A 19762-nucleotide genomic window follows, 5' to 3' on the forward strand; every position below is an offset into this window, starting at 1 on the left:
TTTTGCAGTCTTTGAGGATAAGCTGAATAAGATAAATCCTGGAAGATAGATCAGAGAGAAAGCCAGAGCTAGATTATGTAGGACTTTGTAGGTAAGGATTTTGGTTGGATTTTATTCTGTGTTGGATATTTATTGGAAAGTTCTAGCTAGGTAAGTCATATCATCCAATTTATTTGTAGGAGGATAGTTCTGGCTGTCATGTGGAGAATAGATTGCAGGAGGGAAAAGGTGGAAATAGGGACACCAGTTTGAAGACCGCTTCACTGGTCTACCCAAGTCCATGTCATTGGTGATGATGGCAGGGAGTAGAGTGTAACAGTGGAGATGGTGTGAGGTGGTCAAAATGTAGGTATATTTTGCAGTACGGTCAACATGATTTGCCAATGGATTACATGGCGTGAGAGAGAAGAGTCAAAGATAATCTTTGTCTTAACCAGTTGAACGCTGGTATCGTGGGAGCTACCACCTATTGGAATGAGAAGGAAAGTGATGTCAGATTTTTGTTTGGTTGGTTTCTTTTGTTTTTGTCTGGGAAGAAATCAAGAATTCATTTCCATTAATATTTTCAAAGAAGTAACTTTTGGTTCCCCCCCCCCCCCCCATGGACTATTTAATATTTGTTTTTAGCTCTATTCTAATAGAAGCGTTTAGAGTTATAGATTTTTCTCTAAGGACTGATATAACTGCATCTCACAAAATTTGATATGTTGCATATTCAGTATCATTCAAATTGAAATGTGTGCTTTCTTCTTTGACTCATGGGTCATTTAGAAGTATTTTGTTTTGGGGGTGCCTGGGTGGTTCAGTCAGTTACACATCCAACTCTTGATTTCGGCTCAGGTCATGATCTCAGTTCGTGAGATCAAGTCCCGCGTTGGGCTCTGCACTGACAGATGGAGCCTGCTTGGGATTCTCTCTGTCCCTCTTTCTCTGCCCCTCCTCCTCTCTTTCTCTCTCTCTCAAAAATTTAAAAAAAAAAGTAAACATTAAAAAAAAGAAGTATGTTGTTTTGTTTAATGTCTAGTTATCTAATTGCTGTTGGTTTCTAGTTTAGTTGCATTGTGGTCAGAGAGCTCACAATGGAAGAGTTCAATATTTTAAAATGTATTTAGGTATTTTAAGGCCCAACAAGTGATCTATCTTGATGAATATTTTACATGTATTTTAAAAGATTTGTGTATTTTGTTTGTTTGTCTGTTTATCAAGCTTCTACTTTTAATTCCAGTATGGTTAACAGTGTTATGTTAATTTTAGGTGTACCATATACTGGTTCAACTTCCTGCTCATCATGAAAAGTGTACTCTTCAATCCCCATCACCTATTTCACCCATTCCCCCCACCCACCTCCCAGTGGTAACCATCAGTTTGTTCTCTATAATTAATATTCTGATTATTGCTTTCTCTCTTTTTTTTGTTGCTCATTTGTTTTGATTCTTAAATTCCACATATGAGTGAGATCATATGGTATTTGTCTTTCTCTGACTGACTTATTTTGCTTAGCATTATACTGTAGCTTTATCCATGTTGTTGCAAATGGCAAGATTTCATTCTTTTCGTAACTGAATAATATTCCATTACACATATTACATATGTGCAAACACATACACACACCACATCTTCTTTGTCCATTCATCTATTGATGGACACTTGGGCTGCTGGCTGTTGTAAATAATGTTGTAATAAACATTGGGATGCATGTATCCCTTTGAATTAGTATTTCTGTATTTTGGGTCTAAATACCTTACTCTAATTACTAGATTGTAGAGTAGTTCTATTTTTAACTTTCTGAGGAGGCACCATATTGTTTCCCAGAGTAGCTGCACCAGTTTGCATTCCCAGCAACAGTGCAAGAGGGTTCCTTTCTCTCCACATCCTTGCCAACGCTTGTTTCTTGTGTTTTTGATTTTAGCCATTCTGACAGATGTGAGGTAATATTAGTAGTTTTGGTTTGCATTCCCCTGATAATGAGTGATGTTGTGCATCTTTTCGTGTATCTGTTGTCCATTTGTATGTCCCTTTGGTGACATGTCTGTTCATGTCTTCTGCCCATTTTCTAATTGGATTATTTGGTTTTGGGGTGTTGAGTTTTATAAGTTCTTTATATATTTTGGATACTAACCCTTTATCAGATCCATCATTTGCAAATATCTTCTCCCATTCAGAAAGTTATTGTTTGGTTTTGTTGGTTGTTTCCTTCTTTGTGCAGAAGCTCTTTCTTTTGATGTAGTCTCAATAATGTATTTTTACTTTTGTTTCCCTTGCCTCAGGAAGCATATCTTGAAAAATATTGCTATGGCCAATGTCAGAGAAATTACCGTCTGTGCTATTTTCTAGGACTTTTATGGTTTCAGGCCTCACATTTAGGTCTTCAATCCATTTTGAATTTATTCTTGTGTATAATGTAAGAAGATGGTCCAGTTTATTTCTTTTTCATGGTCCTTTCCTGTTTTCCCAACACCATTTGATGAAGAGACTACTATCTTTTTCCTATTGGATATTCTTTCCTGCTCTGTTGAAGATTAATTGACCATATAATTGTGCTTTCATTTCTGGATTTTCTATTCTGTTCCATTGATCCATGTGTCTATTTTTGTGCCAGTACCATACTGTTTTGATTACTATTCCTTTGTAATATAACTTGAAGTCTGGAATTGTGATGCCTCCAGTTTTGTTTTGTTTTGTTTTGTTTTGTTTTGTTTTTTACAAGATTGCTTTGGCTATTTGGGGTCTTTTGTGGTTCCATACAAATTTTAGGATTGTTTGTTTTAGTTCTGTGAAAAACGCAGTTGGTATTTTGATAGGGATTACATTAAATCTGTAGATTGCTTTGGATAGTATAGACATTTTAACAATATTTGTTCTGTCAATCCGTGAGCATGGGATGTCTTTCCATTTGTTGGTGTCGTCTTCAATTTCTTTCATGAATGTTTTAAAATATAAGTCTTTCATGTCTTTGGTTAACTTTATTCTTAGGCATCTTATTATTTTTGTTGCGATCATAAATGGGATTTATTTCTTTATTTATCTCTGCTGCTTCATTATTAGTGTATAGAAACACAACCGATTTCTGTATGTTAATTTTGTATTCTGCAACTTTACTAAATTACCAGTTCTGGTAGTTTTTTGGAGGGGTCTTTAGAGTTGTCTATGTACACTATCATGTCATTTGTAAATAGTGCAGGTTTTATTTCTTCGTTATCAATTGATACCTTTTCATTCTTTTTGTTGTCTGATTGCTGTGGCTAAGACTTCCAATACTATGTTGAGTAAAAGTGGTGAGAGTGGACATCCTTGTCTTATTCTTGATCATAGAGAAAAGGTCTCAGTTTTTCCCCATTGAGTATGATGTTCACTGTGGGATTTTCATATAAGGCTGTTATTATGTTATGTTCCCTCTAAACCTAGTTTGTTGAGACTTTTTATCATGAATGGATGTTGTACTTTGTAATGCTTTTTCTGCATTTATTGAAATGATCAGATTCTTCTTTTCCTTTCTCTTGTTGATATGATGTATCATGTTGATTGATTTGCAGATATTGAACTACCCTTGTATCCCAGGAATAAATCCTACTTGATCGTGGTATTTTTTAAAAATATACTGTTGGATTCAGTTTGGTGATATTTTGTTGAGGATTTTTGCATCTATGTGCATCAGAGATATTGGCATGTAGTTCTCCCCTCCGTCCCACCTCTCTCTCTCTCTGTTTTTTGTTTGTTTGTTTGTTTTTTGTGATGCCTTAATCTGGTTTTGGTATCAAAGTCATGCTGGTCTCATAGAATGAATTTGGAAGTTTTCCTTACCCCGCCCCCCCCTTTTTTTGAAATAGTTTGAGAAGAATAAGTATTAACCCTTTAAATGTTTGGTAGAATATGCCTGTGTAGCCACCTGGTTCTGGACTGTAATTGGTGGGAGTTTTTCTTATTACTTATTCAATTTCATTGCTGGTAATCAGTCTGTTCAAATTTTCTATTTCTTCCCACCTTGGGGAACTTTTGGTAAGTTATATATTTCTAGTAATCTATCCATTTCTTTTAGACTGTCCAATTTGTTGGCCCATAATTTTTCATAACATTGTAACATTCTCTTACAATTCTTTGTATTTCTGTGGTGTCGCTGTTATCTCTGCTCTTTCATTCGTGTCCTCTCTCTCTCTCTCCTTTTTTTTTTTTTTTTTTTTTTGAGTCTGGCAAGAGGTTTGTTAACTTTATTGATCTTATAAAGAATCAGCTCCTGGTTTCATTGATGTGTTCTATTGGTTTTTTTAGTTCCTATATCATTTATATCTGCTCTAATCTTTGTTTCCTTCCTTCTGCTCATTTTGCATTTTGTTTGTTGTTCTCTTTCTAGCTCTATGAGATGTAAATTTAGGTTGTTTATTTGAGATTTTTCTTGTTTCTTGAGGTAGGTCTGTATTGCTATAAACTTCTGTCTTAAAACTTCTTTTGCGGGGCGCCTGGGTGGCGCAGTCCGTTAAGCGTCCGACTTCAGCCAGGTCACGATCTCGTGATCCGTGAGTTCGAGCCCCGCGTCAGGCTCTGGGCTGATGGCTCAGAGCCTGGAGCCTGTTTCCGATTCTGTGTCTCCCTCTCTCTCTGCCTCACCCCCGTTCATGCTCTGTCTCTCTCTGTCCCAAAAATAAATAAACGTTGAAAAAAAAATTAAAAAAAAAACAAACTTCTTTTGCTACATCCTCAATATTTTTGGACCTGTATGTTTTCAATTCCATTTGTTTCCTTGTAAGTTTTTATTTCTTCTTTGATTTCTTGGTTGACCTATTCATTTTTCAGTAGCATGTTATTTGGTTTCCATATATTCTGCTTTTTCCATATTTTTTCTTATGGTTGATTTATAGTTTCATAACATTGTGGTCAGAAAAGATGTATAGGTATGTCTTTCTCTTTTTTTAATTTGTTGAGACTTGTTTTGTGATCTAATATGTGATCTATTCTGGAGAATGTTCCATGTGCACTTGAAAAGAATGTGTATGCTGATATTTTAGGGTGGAATGCTTTGAATATATCTGTTAAATCCATCTGATCCAGTGTGTTATTCAAAGTCACTCTTTCCTTATTGATTTTCTTTGGATGATTTGTCAGTTGATATAGGTGGGGTATTAGAATCCCCTACTGTTATTGTATTACTATTGATTAGTTCCTTTATGTTTATTATTAATTGTTTTATGTATTGGATGCTTCCATGTTGGGCGCATACATATTTACAGTTGTTATATCTTCCTGTTGGATTGTTCCCTTTATGTTTATATAGGGCCTTCTTTGTCTCTTGTTACAGTCTTTGTTTTAAAATCTATTTTGTCTTACATACGTATTGCTAATTCAGATTTCTTATGACATGTATTTACATGATAAGTGTTTCTCCATCTTCTCACTTTCAATCTGCTGGTGTCTAGGTCTGAAAGGAGTCTCCTGTAGGTAGTATATAGATGGGTCTTTTTTTTTTTATCCACTCTGTCACTCTGTGTCTTTTGATTGGAGCATTTAGTCCATTCCCATTTAAAGTAGTTATTGATGGGGCGCCTGGGTGGCGCAGTCGGTTAAGCGTCCGACTTCAGCCAGGTCACGATCTCGCGGTCCATGAGTTCGAGCCCCGCGTCAGGCTCTGGGCTGATGGCTCAGAGCCTGGAGCTTGTTTCCGATTCTGTGTCTCCCTCTCTCTCTGCCCCTCCCCCGTTCATGCTCTGTCTCTCTCTGTCCCAAAAATAAATAAATGTTGAAAAAAAATTAAAAAAAAATAAAGTAGTTATTGATAAGGACACCTGGGTGGTTCAGTTGGTTAAGCGACCCACTTCAGCTCAGGTCATGACCTCACAGCTTGTGAGTTTGAGCCCCGCATCGGGGGCTCTGTGCTGACAGCTCAGAGCCTAGAGCCTGCTTCAGATTCTGTGTGTCCTGCTCTCTTTGTCCCTCCCCCACTAGTACTGTCTCTCTCTCCTCTCTCTCTCTCTCTCTCTCTCTCATAAACATTAAAAAATTAAAATAAAATAAAGCAGTTATTGTTAGATTCATATTTATTGCCATTTTGTTACTTTTTTGGGGTTGTTTTTGTAGTTTTTGCTCTGATTCTTTTATCTGGCTCTCTTTCATGGTTTGCTCATTTTCTTTAGTGATGTACTTGCTTCCTTTCTATTTATTCTTTGCATATCTACTACTGGTTTTTGATTTGGGGTTACCATTAGGTTTGTATATAACATTTTATGCATATAACAGTCCCTATTAAGTTGATGGTTCAGTTTGAACCCATTCTTTACTCCTCTCCCCTTTTACATCCTTTAATTTTTGAATTCCTTTACTGATTTTTACAGATGTGCTTATTTTCGTACTCTCATTCATGGTCTTTCCTTTCCATCCAAAGAGTCCCCTTTAACATTTTTTAGGGTTGATTTAATGGTCATGAACTCGTTAGTTTTTCTTTGTCTAAGAAACTCTTTATCCCTCCTTCTAGTCTGAATGACAGCCTTGCTGTATAGAATTTTCTTAGCTGCAGATTTTTTTCTTTCAGTGCTTTCAATATATCATGCCACTCCATTCTGAGCTGCAGTTTAAAAGATTGTGTATTTTGTATTTTTGGTTGTAATGTTCAATAAATGCCAATTAGGTTAAGGTGGTTGAGGATGGTGATCAAGTTTTCTCTGTCCTTACTGGGTTTTATTTTCTTTTAATGTTTATTTTTTTTGAGAGAGAAAGAGAGACAGAGTATGACTAGGGAAAGGGTGGAGAGAGAGGGAGACATAATCTGAAGCAGGCTCCAGGCTCTGAGCTGTCAGCACAGACCTGATGCGGGGCTTGAACTCATAAACCATGAGATCATGACCTGAGCTAAAGTCGAATGCTTAACTGACTGAGCCACCCAGGCACCCCTATCCTTACTGGGTTTTAATATAGTTGTTCCATTCATTACTGAGAGAGGTGTGTTAAAATATCCAGCTATGATTTTGGATTTGTCTATTTCTCTGTTTAGTGTTTAGGAAGTATTTAGTCAGTGTTTGTTTCATTTATTTTGTAACTCTGTGTTCTGCCTACATGTTTAAGGATTGTTGTATCTTTTTAATGAACTGATACTTTTTATCATTGTCAAATATCTCTTCTTATCTCCAGTAACACTCCTTTTCTTGAAGTCTAGTTTGTCTGATAGTAACAGAGCCACACCAGCTTGTTTATGCTTATTGTTTGCCTGGTATATATTTTTCTTTTCCTTTGCCTATCTATATTTAAAATTCATCTCTTATAGACAATACATATTAGATCTTACTTGTTTATCCAGTCTGATAATTTCTGATATTTAACTGGAATGTTAAGTCCATTTATATTTCTGTAATTACTGGTATGATTGGGTCACAGCCCACATTGTCATTTCTTTTCCATTTATCCCATGTGTTCTTTGTTCCTTATTCCTCCTTTACTGCCTTCTTTTGGGTTAATCACATATTCTTTAATATTCCGTATAGTTTCTCTGATTGATTGATTGATTTTAGTGGTTGCTCTAGAGATTATAATATGAATCCTTAACTCATTCTAGTTTACTAGAATTAATATGGTAGCCATTTATGTAAAATATAAGACCCATATGACATCATGATTCAATTTACCCACTCTTCTTATCCTTTGTGTTTTGTTGTCATTTATTTGACATCTATATCATTATAAACCCCAAAGTACAATGTAGTAATTTTCATACTAAGTAATCAGTCTTTAAAGAAATTAAGAAAGGAAACAAAAAAGGAAGTCATTTATATTTCCTTATTTGTTTTCATTTCCAGGGGTCTTCATTTCTTCCTGGAGATCTGAGTTTCTAGTTTGGTGTCACTTCCCTTTAGCTAGAAAAAGTTCCTTCACTATGTCTTGGAATGCAGTTCTGCTGGTGATGGATTCTCTTGGTTTTTATTTACTTGAAATTTATTTTATCTATGTTCTTTGGAAGATATTTTTATGGAGTATAAAAATCTGCATTGACAGTGTTTTTCTTCCAGCACTTTAAAGATGCTTGTGGTTCTTGTCTTGTGATCTCTACTGTTTCCGATGAGCAGTTAGTTGTAATTCCCCTCAGTGTAATGTATTATTTTTCAATGATTACTTTTGAGATATTTCTCTGCCTAGATTTTAGCAGTTTGACTATGATGTTCATAGGGGTGGTTTTCTGTTAGATATTTCTTGTTTGGAGCTCACTGAATGTCTTGAATCAGTAAGGTTAAAATTTTTTTGTAATGAATCTGGGTTATTTGGGGCCATTATTTTTTTCTTTTTTAAAAATTTTTCTATTTTTTTATTACTTAAAAACAATTTTTTAATGTTTATTTTTGAGAGAGAGAGACGAGCGTGAGTAGGGGAGGGGCAGAGAGAGAGGAAGACACAGAATCCGAAGCAGTCTCCATGCTCTGAGCTATTAGCACAGAGCCCGACACAGGGCTCAAGCTGAGGAACCATGAGATCATGACCTGAGCTGAAGTCGGGTGCTTAACCGACTGAGCCACCCAGGTGCCCCTGGCCATTATGTTTTCAAATAATCTTTCTGTCCCATTCTTTCTCTCCTTCTGGAACTCCATTTACATGTATGTTAAACTACCTAATGTTGTCCCACAGGTCACTAGAGCTTTGTTCCTTTTTGTCATTTTTTACTCTTTACTTCAATTAGTTAACTTATATGGATCTCTCCTGAAATTCACTAAACTTAATTTCTGCCTTCTCTAATATACTGTTAATCTCATCCAGACAGTTTTTCATTTTAGATACTGTATAATCAGTTCCAGGGTTCTATTGTTCCTTTTTGCATAGTTTTCACTTGTCTGCTGATATTTCTGTGTTCGGTAATTATGATGATCATTTACTTTATGTCCTTGAACATATTTATAATAATTGAAAATCCTTAACTGCAAATTTCAATATCTGGGTCCTTCTGAGGTCTGTTTGTATTGACCACTTTTTTTCTTTAACTCAGGTCAGATTTTACTTTTCTTTGTATGTCTAGAAAAATTTGATTATATACTGGATGTTACAGATGATATGTTGAAGAACTTTAGATTCTGTTGTCTTCCTTTGAAATCCTTTGATGACTGTGATTTTTTTGTTTGTTCGTTTGTTCTGTAGGGAGTTAAATAACTGGCTAATAAACTTATACAGATTTGGTAAATTTTTTAAGGGACAGATTTGTTTCAGTTTTGTTTATAGTGTTAATGTCAGTCTTTTTAATTCAAGGATATAGTATTTGCTTCTAAAGTATAGCCCTTCCTGAATTTCTTTTTATTTAATGTTTTCAATTATTATTTATTTTTGAGAGAGAGAGAGATGGAGTGTGAGTGGGGGAGGGGCAGAGAGAGAGGGATACACAGAATCTGAAGCAGGCTCCAGGCTCTGAGCTGTCAGCACAGAGCCGGACATGGGGCTCAAACCCATGAACTGTGAGATCATGATCTGCGCTAAAGTCGGATGCTTAACTGACTGAGCCACCCAGGTACCCTTCCTGAATTTGAATGGAAAGGTGATTACCAAGGCATTTACCATGTCCCTTTAAAGTGATGTGGCTCAAACCCCAAACTATTTCTCCTGTGGTGGCCAGCAGCTGAAATTTATATTCCATTATAAATATTGCTTGTTGCTTTTTGGTGAACTCTTTGGAATCTGTCTCATGCAACCATATTCGGTATCAGCCAAGAACTGAAGAGAGTCTTTATCCAGATCTGGGGGGAAGCTGTCTTCTTACTTTCTTCCTAGGATTTTTCTCCCTCAATTTACAGTTATTCAGGTAGTCTCACATTCTGTCCTCTGACACCATTAGCTAAAATGTCTATGGTTTTATGCTTGACTTCTAGCCATTCCATGAAGACTGGGGAGGGTCTTTAGAAGAAAAGCTGTATAAATGTGTACTGTACCAGTTGTGGTTCTTCTTTTTAGAGTTGAATCTCCTCCACCTCCAGTGTGCCCTGGGTTTTTATTGCTCTTCTTTGCATTCAAATAGTTTTATACATATATGTATACTTATATGTATAGATAAATATAGACAGAAGTGTCCAAGGACCAAGTCTTAGGGTACCCCAGAGTTTAGTATATTAGGAAGAAGAAGAGGGACTAGCAAAGGAGACTGGGAAAGAATGACCAATGTGGTAGGGTAGGGACAGCGGCCTGAATGGATTAAGTCCAGGAGAGAATGAAGTCTCCTCATGAACAGAGACAAGTTTCTAAGAGTTTTTCTCAAACAGCAAGTAGTGTAATGGAGCAGAGAAGGGAGATGCGGGTGCAAGGAAAGTTATTTTTAAAATGTGAATTTAAAATGTGAAATTACAGTGTGTTTACTTGGTGATGTCAATTGTCCCAGAAAAAAAGTAAAAATTAAAATAATGCAGGGAGGAAAGTATCAATGATGTACTGATGAGAGAGAATGGTGGGTTTGGTTATAAAGGCAGAGTATTTTGGAACAGATTTAGGTGAGGTAGTGGGTTTGTTTGTGACAGGTTGTGAATGTTGAAAGCAAGATCACCCACTCAGAGTGAAGAGAGAGGTTATGAAACAAAATTATCTATGAAAATGGGAAAAGTGAATTGACTAAGGTAATTTATTAGACACACCAAAAAACAAAACAAATTAATGTAAAAAGTCATGAATTTAAAATAAAATTTGTCAGCATGATTGTTTCCTTTTAATCACATTCAACTGCTAGGGCATGGGACGGAGTAGATGGTGAGTTTAGATTTAAGAATTGCAAGCACCTAGGTGGCTCAGTAGTTAGGCATTTGACTTCAGCTCTGCTCATGGTCTCATGGTTGGTGAGTTCAGTTTGTGAATTCAAGCTCACAGCACAGAGTCTGCTTCTGATCCTCTATCTCCCTCTCTCTCTGCCCTTCCCCTCCCTCTCAAAAATAAACATTAATTAAAATATTTAAAATAAACGTTACAAAAAAGAATTTCCAGGTAAGCTTGTTGTCATTTATGTATGTCGGACCTTGGTATTTATGCTGCTTAAGGATTGAAAGTGAGGCCACATGGGGGATAAATTTTCACCACAATGAAAATGTGGGATCACATATTAGCAGTTCCAGTAGGTCAAATAGTTGTTAAAGTTGTAGAGACTTAGAGAGTGAGCTAAAAAGATAGGAAGTGTTGGTTAGAGAATGCAATGCTTAAAATTCAGATTATGGATCTTGTATGGTTATTAGTAATGTTACAGTGAAGAATATTCAAGTGATGTTACCTCAAGATGATTTTACTTAGTATTTCTTTTATGGGACTCTCTCAATTTAGCTCATCCAGATTTGAATTTTTAATTCCAAATTCTTTTCATTTAAATTCTGCTGCTCCATCAATGATTCATTCAAGAATTGTGTTTTCTGCTTTTTAAGTTAGCAATAATTGTAAAATTGATTTCAATTATTGTCTTTAATCTTGTTATTTTTAATACTTACATTTTTATACTCTATAGAGAATTTGACCCTATATGACCCTATATTTTATAAGCTAATCTAGGTAGGTTTTATTATTATTGCTACTCCCATTTTACAGTGGAGGAATCTCAAGTTCAGAGAGATTAAATGATTTGTTCAGTCTTTTCACTCCAAAGCCCAATGCTCTTTCCATTATATTGAATGGACTAATACCGTAAATCTAATCTAACATGTTAATGGATCTAGTAATTGGGGAGTGTGCCTCCCTAGAAAGAGGTCCCTCTGGAGATCCAATAATAGTCTAAAAGAGCTGCTCTGCTAATGAGGATTTTAGACTGCACAGCAGAACAGTGGAATAGGTGGGACTTTGAGAATTCTTTGAGTAATAAATTAATAAAGGATAGTCAACTTCCTTTTCCTCTTACACTCAAAGGACACAGAGCTCCTTTAAGAAAAGTCACGTAAGAGTAAGTGCAAGTCAACACTGAAAGTTGAAGTCAATTATGATTAATTTATAAACATTTTTAATAACGAAGAGGATTTGAAAAGCCATCAAGTATGACTAAAAGCATGTTGGGAGTCATGAAATTAATACAAAATGAGGGAGAAAGTAAGAGATTTTGGAGTATTCTTCAATACAGAGAAATATACCCTACTTCTTTGACATTTTAGGTAAAGTTGGCATGTTCGATAATCTCTACTCATTCATTTTATACTAGGGAGGATCAACCCACAACTGGCCAGGTTAAGAGCATTTCCTTCATGTTGACTTGGAATTATGGTTGTAGAATAAGTTGATCAATTAACCCAAGCACATTTGTGGGAGAATAAAAGAGATTTGGCATATATTTCTTTAAAGATATGTTGCCCAGATAATAAAGCTTATGAATAAGAGAAAGCTCTATCTTTAAATATGATTTTTATTGATCAGTTGATTACTTTTATCCCATTTCTTAGATATTTATTTTTTAATGAGGATGAAATGTTAAATTAGTTGACATTAGCCACAAAGAACTTCATTATATTTAAAATTCTCAAGGGCCATCATTTCTTAACTTCTTTTAAAATTCTTTGTAAATATTGCCTCAAATCCGTTGGCTCGGTTTTTTAATAAAAGACAACAATTTATTAAAACAAGATTTTTATTTACTAGATAATGTGATATGAGAAAAAAATATTGACCTGGTTTGCCAGTACTTTTCTAAGCAATTTTAATCAATTCATTTAACCTTTCTGGACCCTCATTGTTTCTTTATCTATAAAATGTGTTTTAGTAGATAAGCTCTAATATCTCTTGTAAATTCTAAGTATGTCACCTTTGTTGTTGTTGTTGTCAATGGATTGAGTTCTTAAATTTTGAGATATCATATTACTAAGGCTGTTTCTTGCATCCCATAATTTTATAATCAGTGGTCTAACATTGTAGCCTTGGAGCACTTAGGTGGCTCAGTTGGTTAAGGGTCTGACTCTTGATTTCAGCTCAGGTCATGATCTTTCATTCGTGAGATCAAGCCCCACATTGGGCTCCATTCTGACAACACAGAGCCTACTTGGCTCTCTCTCTCTCTGTCCCTCCCCTGCTCCTAAGCTCTCCCTCCTTCAAAATAAATAGGTAAACTTAAAAATAAATAATACATACATACATACATACATACATGCATACATAAATTGTAGTCTTAGTGATAGAAGTGGTGATAGCTGTGAAAGGGAAGAGGTGAACCTGGAAAACCACCTTTCCTTAAAATTTTTCTTTGACTCTAGAACATAGACCTTTTTGCCAGTGAAGATTTATTTCTAATTTGTAAAATGAAAAGACTTACTGGGGAACATGAAGGACTTTTCTTTTGGTCTTCCTTCTTCCATCAGTTTGAGTAGTATTTGAAAGGTATGTGAAAGAAATGTGATTATGTGAGAGAAAACATGACTATTTCTCATAGAGTGAAAATAGCATTTAGAACTCTTTAGGAATGGAAATAATTACTAGTTGAGAATGGTCATGAAATCAGAATTGGAATTATAAAGTCTCAATTGTGGCTCTTCATTTCATGAGATGGGTAGAAAAAGAGATACTTTGCCAGTATGCATAATAAGAAAGGTTACTTTAATATTGTGCAAAAAAATTTGGCTGAGACCTAATGTCATATTTCTCTTGAAATGTAAAACATGATTCCCAGAGTATGAAAAGAATTTATTTTTATATCTATGTGGGGAATTAGAGCTATATTTTTGGTTTTTTTTTCTTTACTACATAAGTAATGTATGTACACTGAAAAATTTTGGAAAGTGTTTAAACTTGGTATGATACCTTAAAATTATAAGAATTATAAGCAGATTTCTTTTACTAAAAGGAACCAGTTTTCCAATGCTAACATAGGAATTATAACTGAATGTGTCACAAAAGTGGATAAGTTAATAAAGCCTGTCTGTGGGTCCCTTAAAGAAAGGTCTTTCAATGCTAGTATAACTTTACTAGCTTTTAAAAATCATCTATGTCTGACAATCTCAGCACTTAAAAATGAGGCTCATAAAAATATACATTAAAAAAGTAAATAATCCATGCCCACCTCAATTTAAAATAATTTTAATATAATATATATAACATCTGATGAAACATACAGCTGAAGAAGTGTGATATGCTATACATAATTTATGCTTCACCAAGTGTTTTATAATTGTTTTATCTAGGGCCCCAAAGGAGATCCAGGACTTTCCCCTGGTCAAGCTGTTCCTGGAAAAAAGGTAATTAGTTGCCCGTGGACTAAAATCATGGAGATATATTTCAGGCATTAAAAAAAATCATTTTTATCTTTCTTAAACATTTTTTAATGTTTATTTATTTATTTTGAGGGGTGGGGAGGACAGAGAGAGAAGGAGAGAGAATCCCCTTAACAGACCGAGCCATGCAGGCATTCCCAAAAATGTAGATTTTACTTGATATTAGACAGAGAAGAGAGAAAACTAGCAGATTTTAATGAAGGAAGAAATATTTAAAAAATAGATTATATCAGATTAATTTATCAGTTGAAATCCTAACATTAATTTTATTTTATTTTATTTTGTTTATTTTTTTTTCAACGTTTATTTATTTTTGGGACAGAGAGAGACAGAGCATGAACGCGGGAGGGGAAGAGAGAGAGGGAGACACAGAATCGGAAACAGGCTCCAGGCTCCGAGCCATCAGCCCAGAGCCTGACGCGGGGCTCGAACTCATGGACCGCGAGATCGTGACCTGGCTGAAGTCGGACGCTTAACCGACTGCGCCACCCAGGCGCCCCCATTAATTTTATTGTCTACTGTGATTACCATTTTGCTACCTTCCAATTAGGGTAGGGTGGGGTGAAAAATTAGAGCAAGATATGGCTCTAATCTCAAAAAACTTGCTGTTAAAAGGCATACACACAATAATACATAAATTACAATGCTATTTTGCACCTTTTTGAGAATAGTTCCATGTACTTTACCATTTTTAAGTACCACAGTAACTGCAAGAGAGGCAGTCATCATTATCTTGTTTTCCAGAATACAGAATTCATGGAAAGCCTGAGTGGCTGTCAGTTAAGTGTCTGACTCTTGGTTTTGGCTCAGGTCATGTTCTCACGGTTCCTGAGTTCAAGCCTCACATCAGCCTCCGCAGTAACCAGCACAGTGCAGAGCCTGCTTGGGATTCTCTCTCTCTCCCTTTCGCTCTGCCCTTCCCCTGCTCATTTTCTCTCTCTCTCTCTCTCTCTCTCTCTCTCTCTCTCTCTCTCTCTCTCTTTTCCGATAAGTAAATAAACTTAAAAAAAAAAAAAGGAAAACAGAATTCATTGAATTTAAATGCGTCATGAATAGTAAGTGGCGGAGTTAATGATATATTTGTCTGACTTGTAATCTAATATGCATTTCATTTTGTCATAATGCTGTCAAACACATATACATTGAAGTAAAAATAAATTAGTATTTTAAAGTAAAGATAGCAACAAAATCTTTATTAGGAGAAAGGTACTGTTTTCCAGTGAGGATGAATACAAATGGAGCCTTAGGAATACATCTGGGAAGCTTTGTTTAGACAAGCACTTGATGAATGTGATACAATTATGGGATGTTTTTGTTTGTGTGGTGTACATTCACAAACTTTTAAAATCCCTGAATAATTTTGATGGTTCCTGTGTTGAAATCTGATCTTTTAACTGGCTTACAGATAACTTTGTAAACTTAAAAAAAAAAAAACCCATACCATTTTAATGAACTTTGCAGATGTTATACTGACAAGTAAATCCTCAAAAAAAAAAATTAATCTAGAATTTTGAGAATTGTATTCTTGTGATGGAACTGAGTTCTCTGAATATAAATATTTTAGAAAAAGAATTGAAATTTATTATTAGAAACATATTTTCATTGGTCCCTTACTTATTGCAAGGAAGAATATCCTGCAGTCTGAGAAACAAAATGCCATCTTTTAAAATATCTAAATATAGGACATTTGATTTCTTACTTAAAATTTAGAAATTAGAGTTCCATTCCATTATGATGTCTGCTTTAAATAACCCTCCCCAAATTAAGCATTCCCATTAAAATTTTTTTTTTCAACGTTTATTTGTTTTTGGGACAGAGAGAGACAGAGCATGAACGGGGGAGGGGCAGAGAGAGAGGAAGACACAGAATCGGAAACAGGCTCCATCAGCCCAGAGCCCGACTGGGGGCTCGAACTCACGGACCACGAGATCGTGACCTGGCTGAGGTCGGACGCTTAACCAACCGACTGTGCCACCCAGGCGCCCCAAGCATTCCCATTTATATCAAATGCTTGGTTTTATCTTTACTCATGGCTTCCCTGTCCAAAATATAGGGTGGTTCAGTATGTATACAGTTTCTGTATGAAATATAGGATGATTCAGCATTAGCATTGAGGCTAAGAAGTATGTCAGTTTTTTTTCACTTTTTGAATTACTCATTTACTAATTGTGGTTATTGCTAGATAGGAGAAATGTAGTAAGATACAGGATTTAATGATATGTTGCCATTGAGCTTTAAGTGAAATACACCTTTTAAAATTGGAAGATGTATTTCTAAAATGGCAAAATTTAAAAACATTTATTAAACATTATATTTATATTAAATTGGGTTCACATATACTGAGGAGGCAGGATATTAGTTATATACATATATTATGAATACATATATAAACATTAACGGTGAGAGTTGAGGGGGTGGGTAACAATAGTGTTTTGGTTTTAATCACTTAGCCATTTTTATAATAAATATATGGTCAGCGACATAACGACAAAAGAAATGCAGGGGCTGGTCTTTCAGCATAGAACATTCACTAAAGAACATCTCTCATAGAGCATTTAATTGAAGTGTTTAAGGGGGTCCTTTTGGGACCTTAACTTTTAAGGAGTGGTAATTTTCCTTTTCCATAAGGCAAGTGAGAGATTCTCATTTTTCAGATGGAGGAACTTTTATCTTTTTGTTAATGTTTTTTAATGTTTATTTATTTTTGAGAGATACAGAGACAGAATGCGAGTGGGTTAGGGGCAGAGAGAGAGGGAAACACAGAACCCGAAGCATGCTCCAGGCTCCGAGTTGTCTGCACAGAGCCCCATGAGGGGCTCGAACTCATAAGCTGTGAGATCATGACCTGAACTGAAGTTGGATGCTCAACTGACTGAGCCACCCAGGTGCCCCAGATGGAGGAACTTTTAAAAGAAGTAAAGTGATCCACCCACGATTAGAGCTAGTAGAAGGAGACAAGCCTCCAATAACCTGTTTCCTAGTGCAGCTTTCTTCTCCCTCTATTAATTGTAAAACATATATATGTGTGTGTATATATATACGTGTGTGTGTGTGTGTGTGTGTGTGTGTGTATATATATATATATATGTTACCTGTATAAACTTTCACCCCATCACAAATGGAAGCCATCTTAATAAAATGTCAAGAAGAGGTATTAAAATGAAATTAGTACAAATGGAAAGGTATTCAATTGGTAATCATTAGAAACATTCTTTCCTCTTCTGATTGTTTAACTTGATGACACATTAAAGTACATAGTGCACTAAATATTAAACAGAACACAGTCACTTAGTTTACTTAGGATTATTACTTAAGTACTCTTTTTTCTTTCACAACATTGTTTTTTCGTGCATAATATATTTGCTGCAGCAGAAAGAAAGAGAGGAAGGAAAGTAAAACTGCATTTGGAGCAAAGTGTCTCAAGATTGTTACCATTCCTTTTTCTTTTCTTTTTTTTTTTTAAGTTTATTTATTTTGAATTTTTTTTCAACGTTTATTTATTTTGGGGACAGAGACAGAGCATGAACGGGGGAGGGCAGAGAGAGAGGGAGACACAGAATCAGAAACAGGCTCCAGGCTCTGAGCCATCAGCCCAGAGCCTGACGCGGGGCTCGAACTCATGGACCGCGAGATTGTGACCTGGCTGAAGTCGGACGCTTAACCGACTGCGCCACCCAGGCGCCCCTAAGTTTATTTATTTTGAAAGAGAGAGCACACACGCATGCATGAGCAGAGGAAGGGTAGAGAGGGAGAGACAGAGAATCCCCAGCAGTCTCCACACTCATCCCTGCACCCGCCAGCACAGGGCTCAACTGGAGGGGAGAGAGGCTCAGTCCCACTACTGTGAGATCATGACCTGAGCGGAAATCGAGAGGTGGTCACTTAGCCAACTGAGCCACCCCGGTGCCCCTTCCTCATTCCTTTCTGACATGTTTTTTCCAACCCCATTCACACAGCTTCCTCTTTGTCTCTCACTGTCACTTCTGCCCACCAGACACTCCTTCCCCCTCACATCAGTATACTTTCTCCCTCCCACCCCAAGATGGGCTTGCAGGCCCTCATCAAAGTTGGGGGATCAGGAGAATGGACGGCCCTAATAGGTGAAGTCCCATCTGCGGGAGCCAAACACACATCCTCCCAATAAATTTTCTCAGCAGTTACTTCCCAGTGGTACAGCAGGCAACACCAGCACAGCCCTGGAAGCAAAAGTGTCCCTTTCTCTGCTGTGCCATGTGAGCCCAGCCCTGCTCGCCACAGCCCTGCCTGGAGGCTCCTCGTGGGAATCCCACCAGATGCCAGCCTGAGCCCTCCACAGCTGCCACACAGCATGCTCATAGAACTATTTTTTCATGTTTATTCATTTTTGAGAGAGAGGGAGCAAAGGGGAAGAAGGGCAGAGAGAGAGGTGAACAGAGGATCTGAAGTAGGTGCTGCACCAACAGCAGAGAGCCTGATGCGGGGCTCGAACTCACAAACCCTGAGATCATGACCTGAGCAGGTGTCTGTAGCTTAACCAACTGAGCCACTCAGTTGCCCCACTTATAGATTTTTTTTAGTAAACTTTAGATTTTTAAAACACAGTAAATCTTGGAATGACAGGAATTTAGGGAGTGAGGGCATTCCTAGAGAAAAGAATATCAGAAAAAAAGGGGGCAGAGGCATGGGTAGGAAGTAAGGTGCAGGTATTCAGCATGGGAAGAGAGAAATGTGGGGAGCCTCAGAAAAAGTCTCAAAAAGGCCCTGAACTTAAGCCTACTTGCAAAGATCAGGAATGAATGCAATAAGATTTTGATGATGCAGATGAAATCCCGCAGCAAGGAAATTCTAATTTTCAATTCCCATTCATAACATTAAACCTTTCTTTGTGTTTTGTTCTTAGGGCAGTCAAGGCCTTTCTGGATTAATGGGCCCCCCTGGTATGCAAGGTGATAAGGTAAGATGTAGTTTTACTTTGACATAATCCTTGTCATCTGGGTCTGGGAGCTCTTCAAGTCTTAAAATCTCATTTTGAAGTGGAGCCCAAAGTCAATGTTTTAAATTCCTTTTCTCAGCAAAAAGAATTAGGATGCTCTCCTAATCCAGGAGAGTGTTGCCCACAAAAGGCAATGCCCTATGGAAACTAAAACCCTTCAGTTAATGAAGGGAACAAAATTCACATGCAGGGATAAGTCAAAGTCACCGACAGAATGTTGAAGCTTTTCTTTTCTTCTTCTTTTTTATAAAAGGGCAATAACCTACTTCCCAAAGTTTGAAATCATTTTTTAACTTTTATTTGTTCAAAGTGAGGTATACTTGGTTATAGGTAATACTTTTGACTTTTTTTAAAGGGTTCTCATTGTATTAAGAAATATTAATCACTGCCATGATATATACATATATATATATACACACACACACATATACACACATGTATACACACACACACACACACACACACACACATACATATGAGGCCTGAAGAGTAGGGCAGAAGTGAGGATTGGGAATAGCAGGTAAAAAACAATAGCGATATGTATTTGGCAACACATATTTTTCTGAGTTGAAAAGGAATCTAATACAGCTGCTAGCTGTATCTAATACAGCTGAATCTAATACACCTG

General features: G+C 36.4%; 1 protein-coding gene across 1 annotated transcript in view; it reads left to right on the forward strand.

Moving 5' to 3' along the window:
• The window catches only part of COL24A1 (collagen type XXIV alpha 1 chain), a 410128-nt gene that overhangs the window by 45201 nt on the left and 345165 nt on the right, over positions 1 to 19762 (forward strand). Inside the window, exons 7-8 of the mRNA XM_047871498.1 lie at positions 14073 to 14126; positions 19042 to 19095. Coding sequence (XP_047727454.1) covers positions 14073 to 14126; positions 19042 to 19095 — 108 coding nt within the window. The remainder of the gene's footprint in view (positions 1 to 14072; positions 14127 to 19041; positions 19096 to 19762) is intronic.

Source organism: Prionailurus viverrinus, chromosome C1 (assembly GCF_022837055.1).
Source record: "Prionailurus viverrinus isolate Anna chromosome C1, UM_Priviv_1.0, whole genome shotgun sequence".
NCBI classification, from domain to species: Eukaryota; Metazoa; Chordata; class Mammalia; order Carnivora; family Felidae; genus Prionailurus; species Prionailurus viverrinus.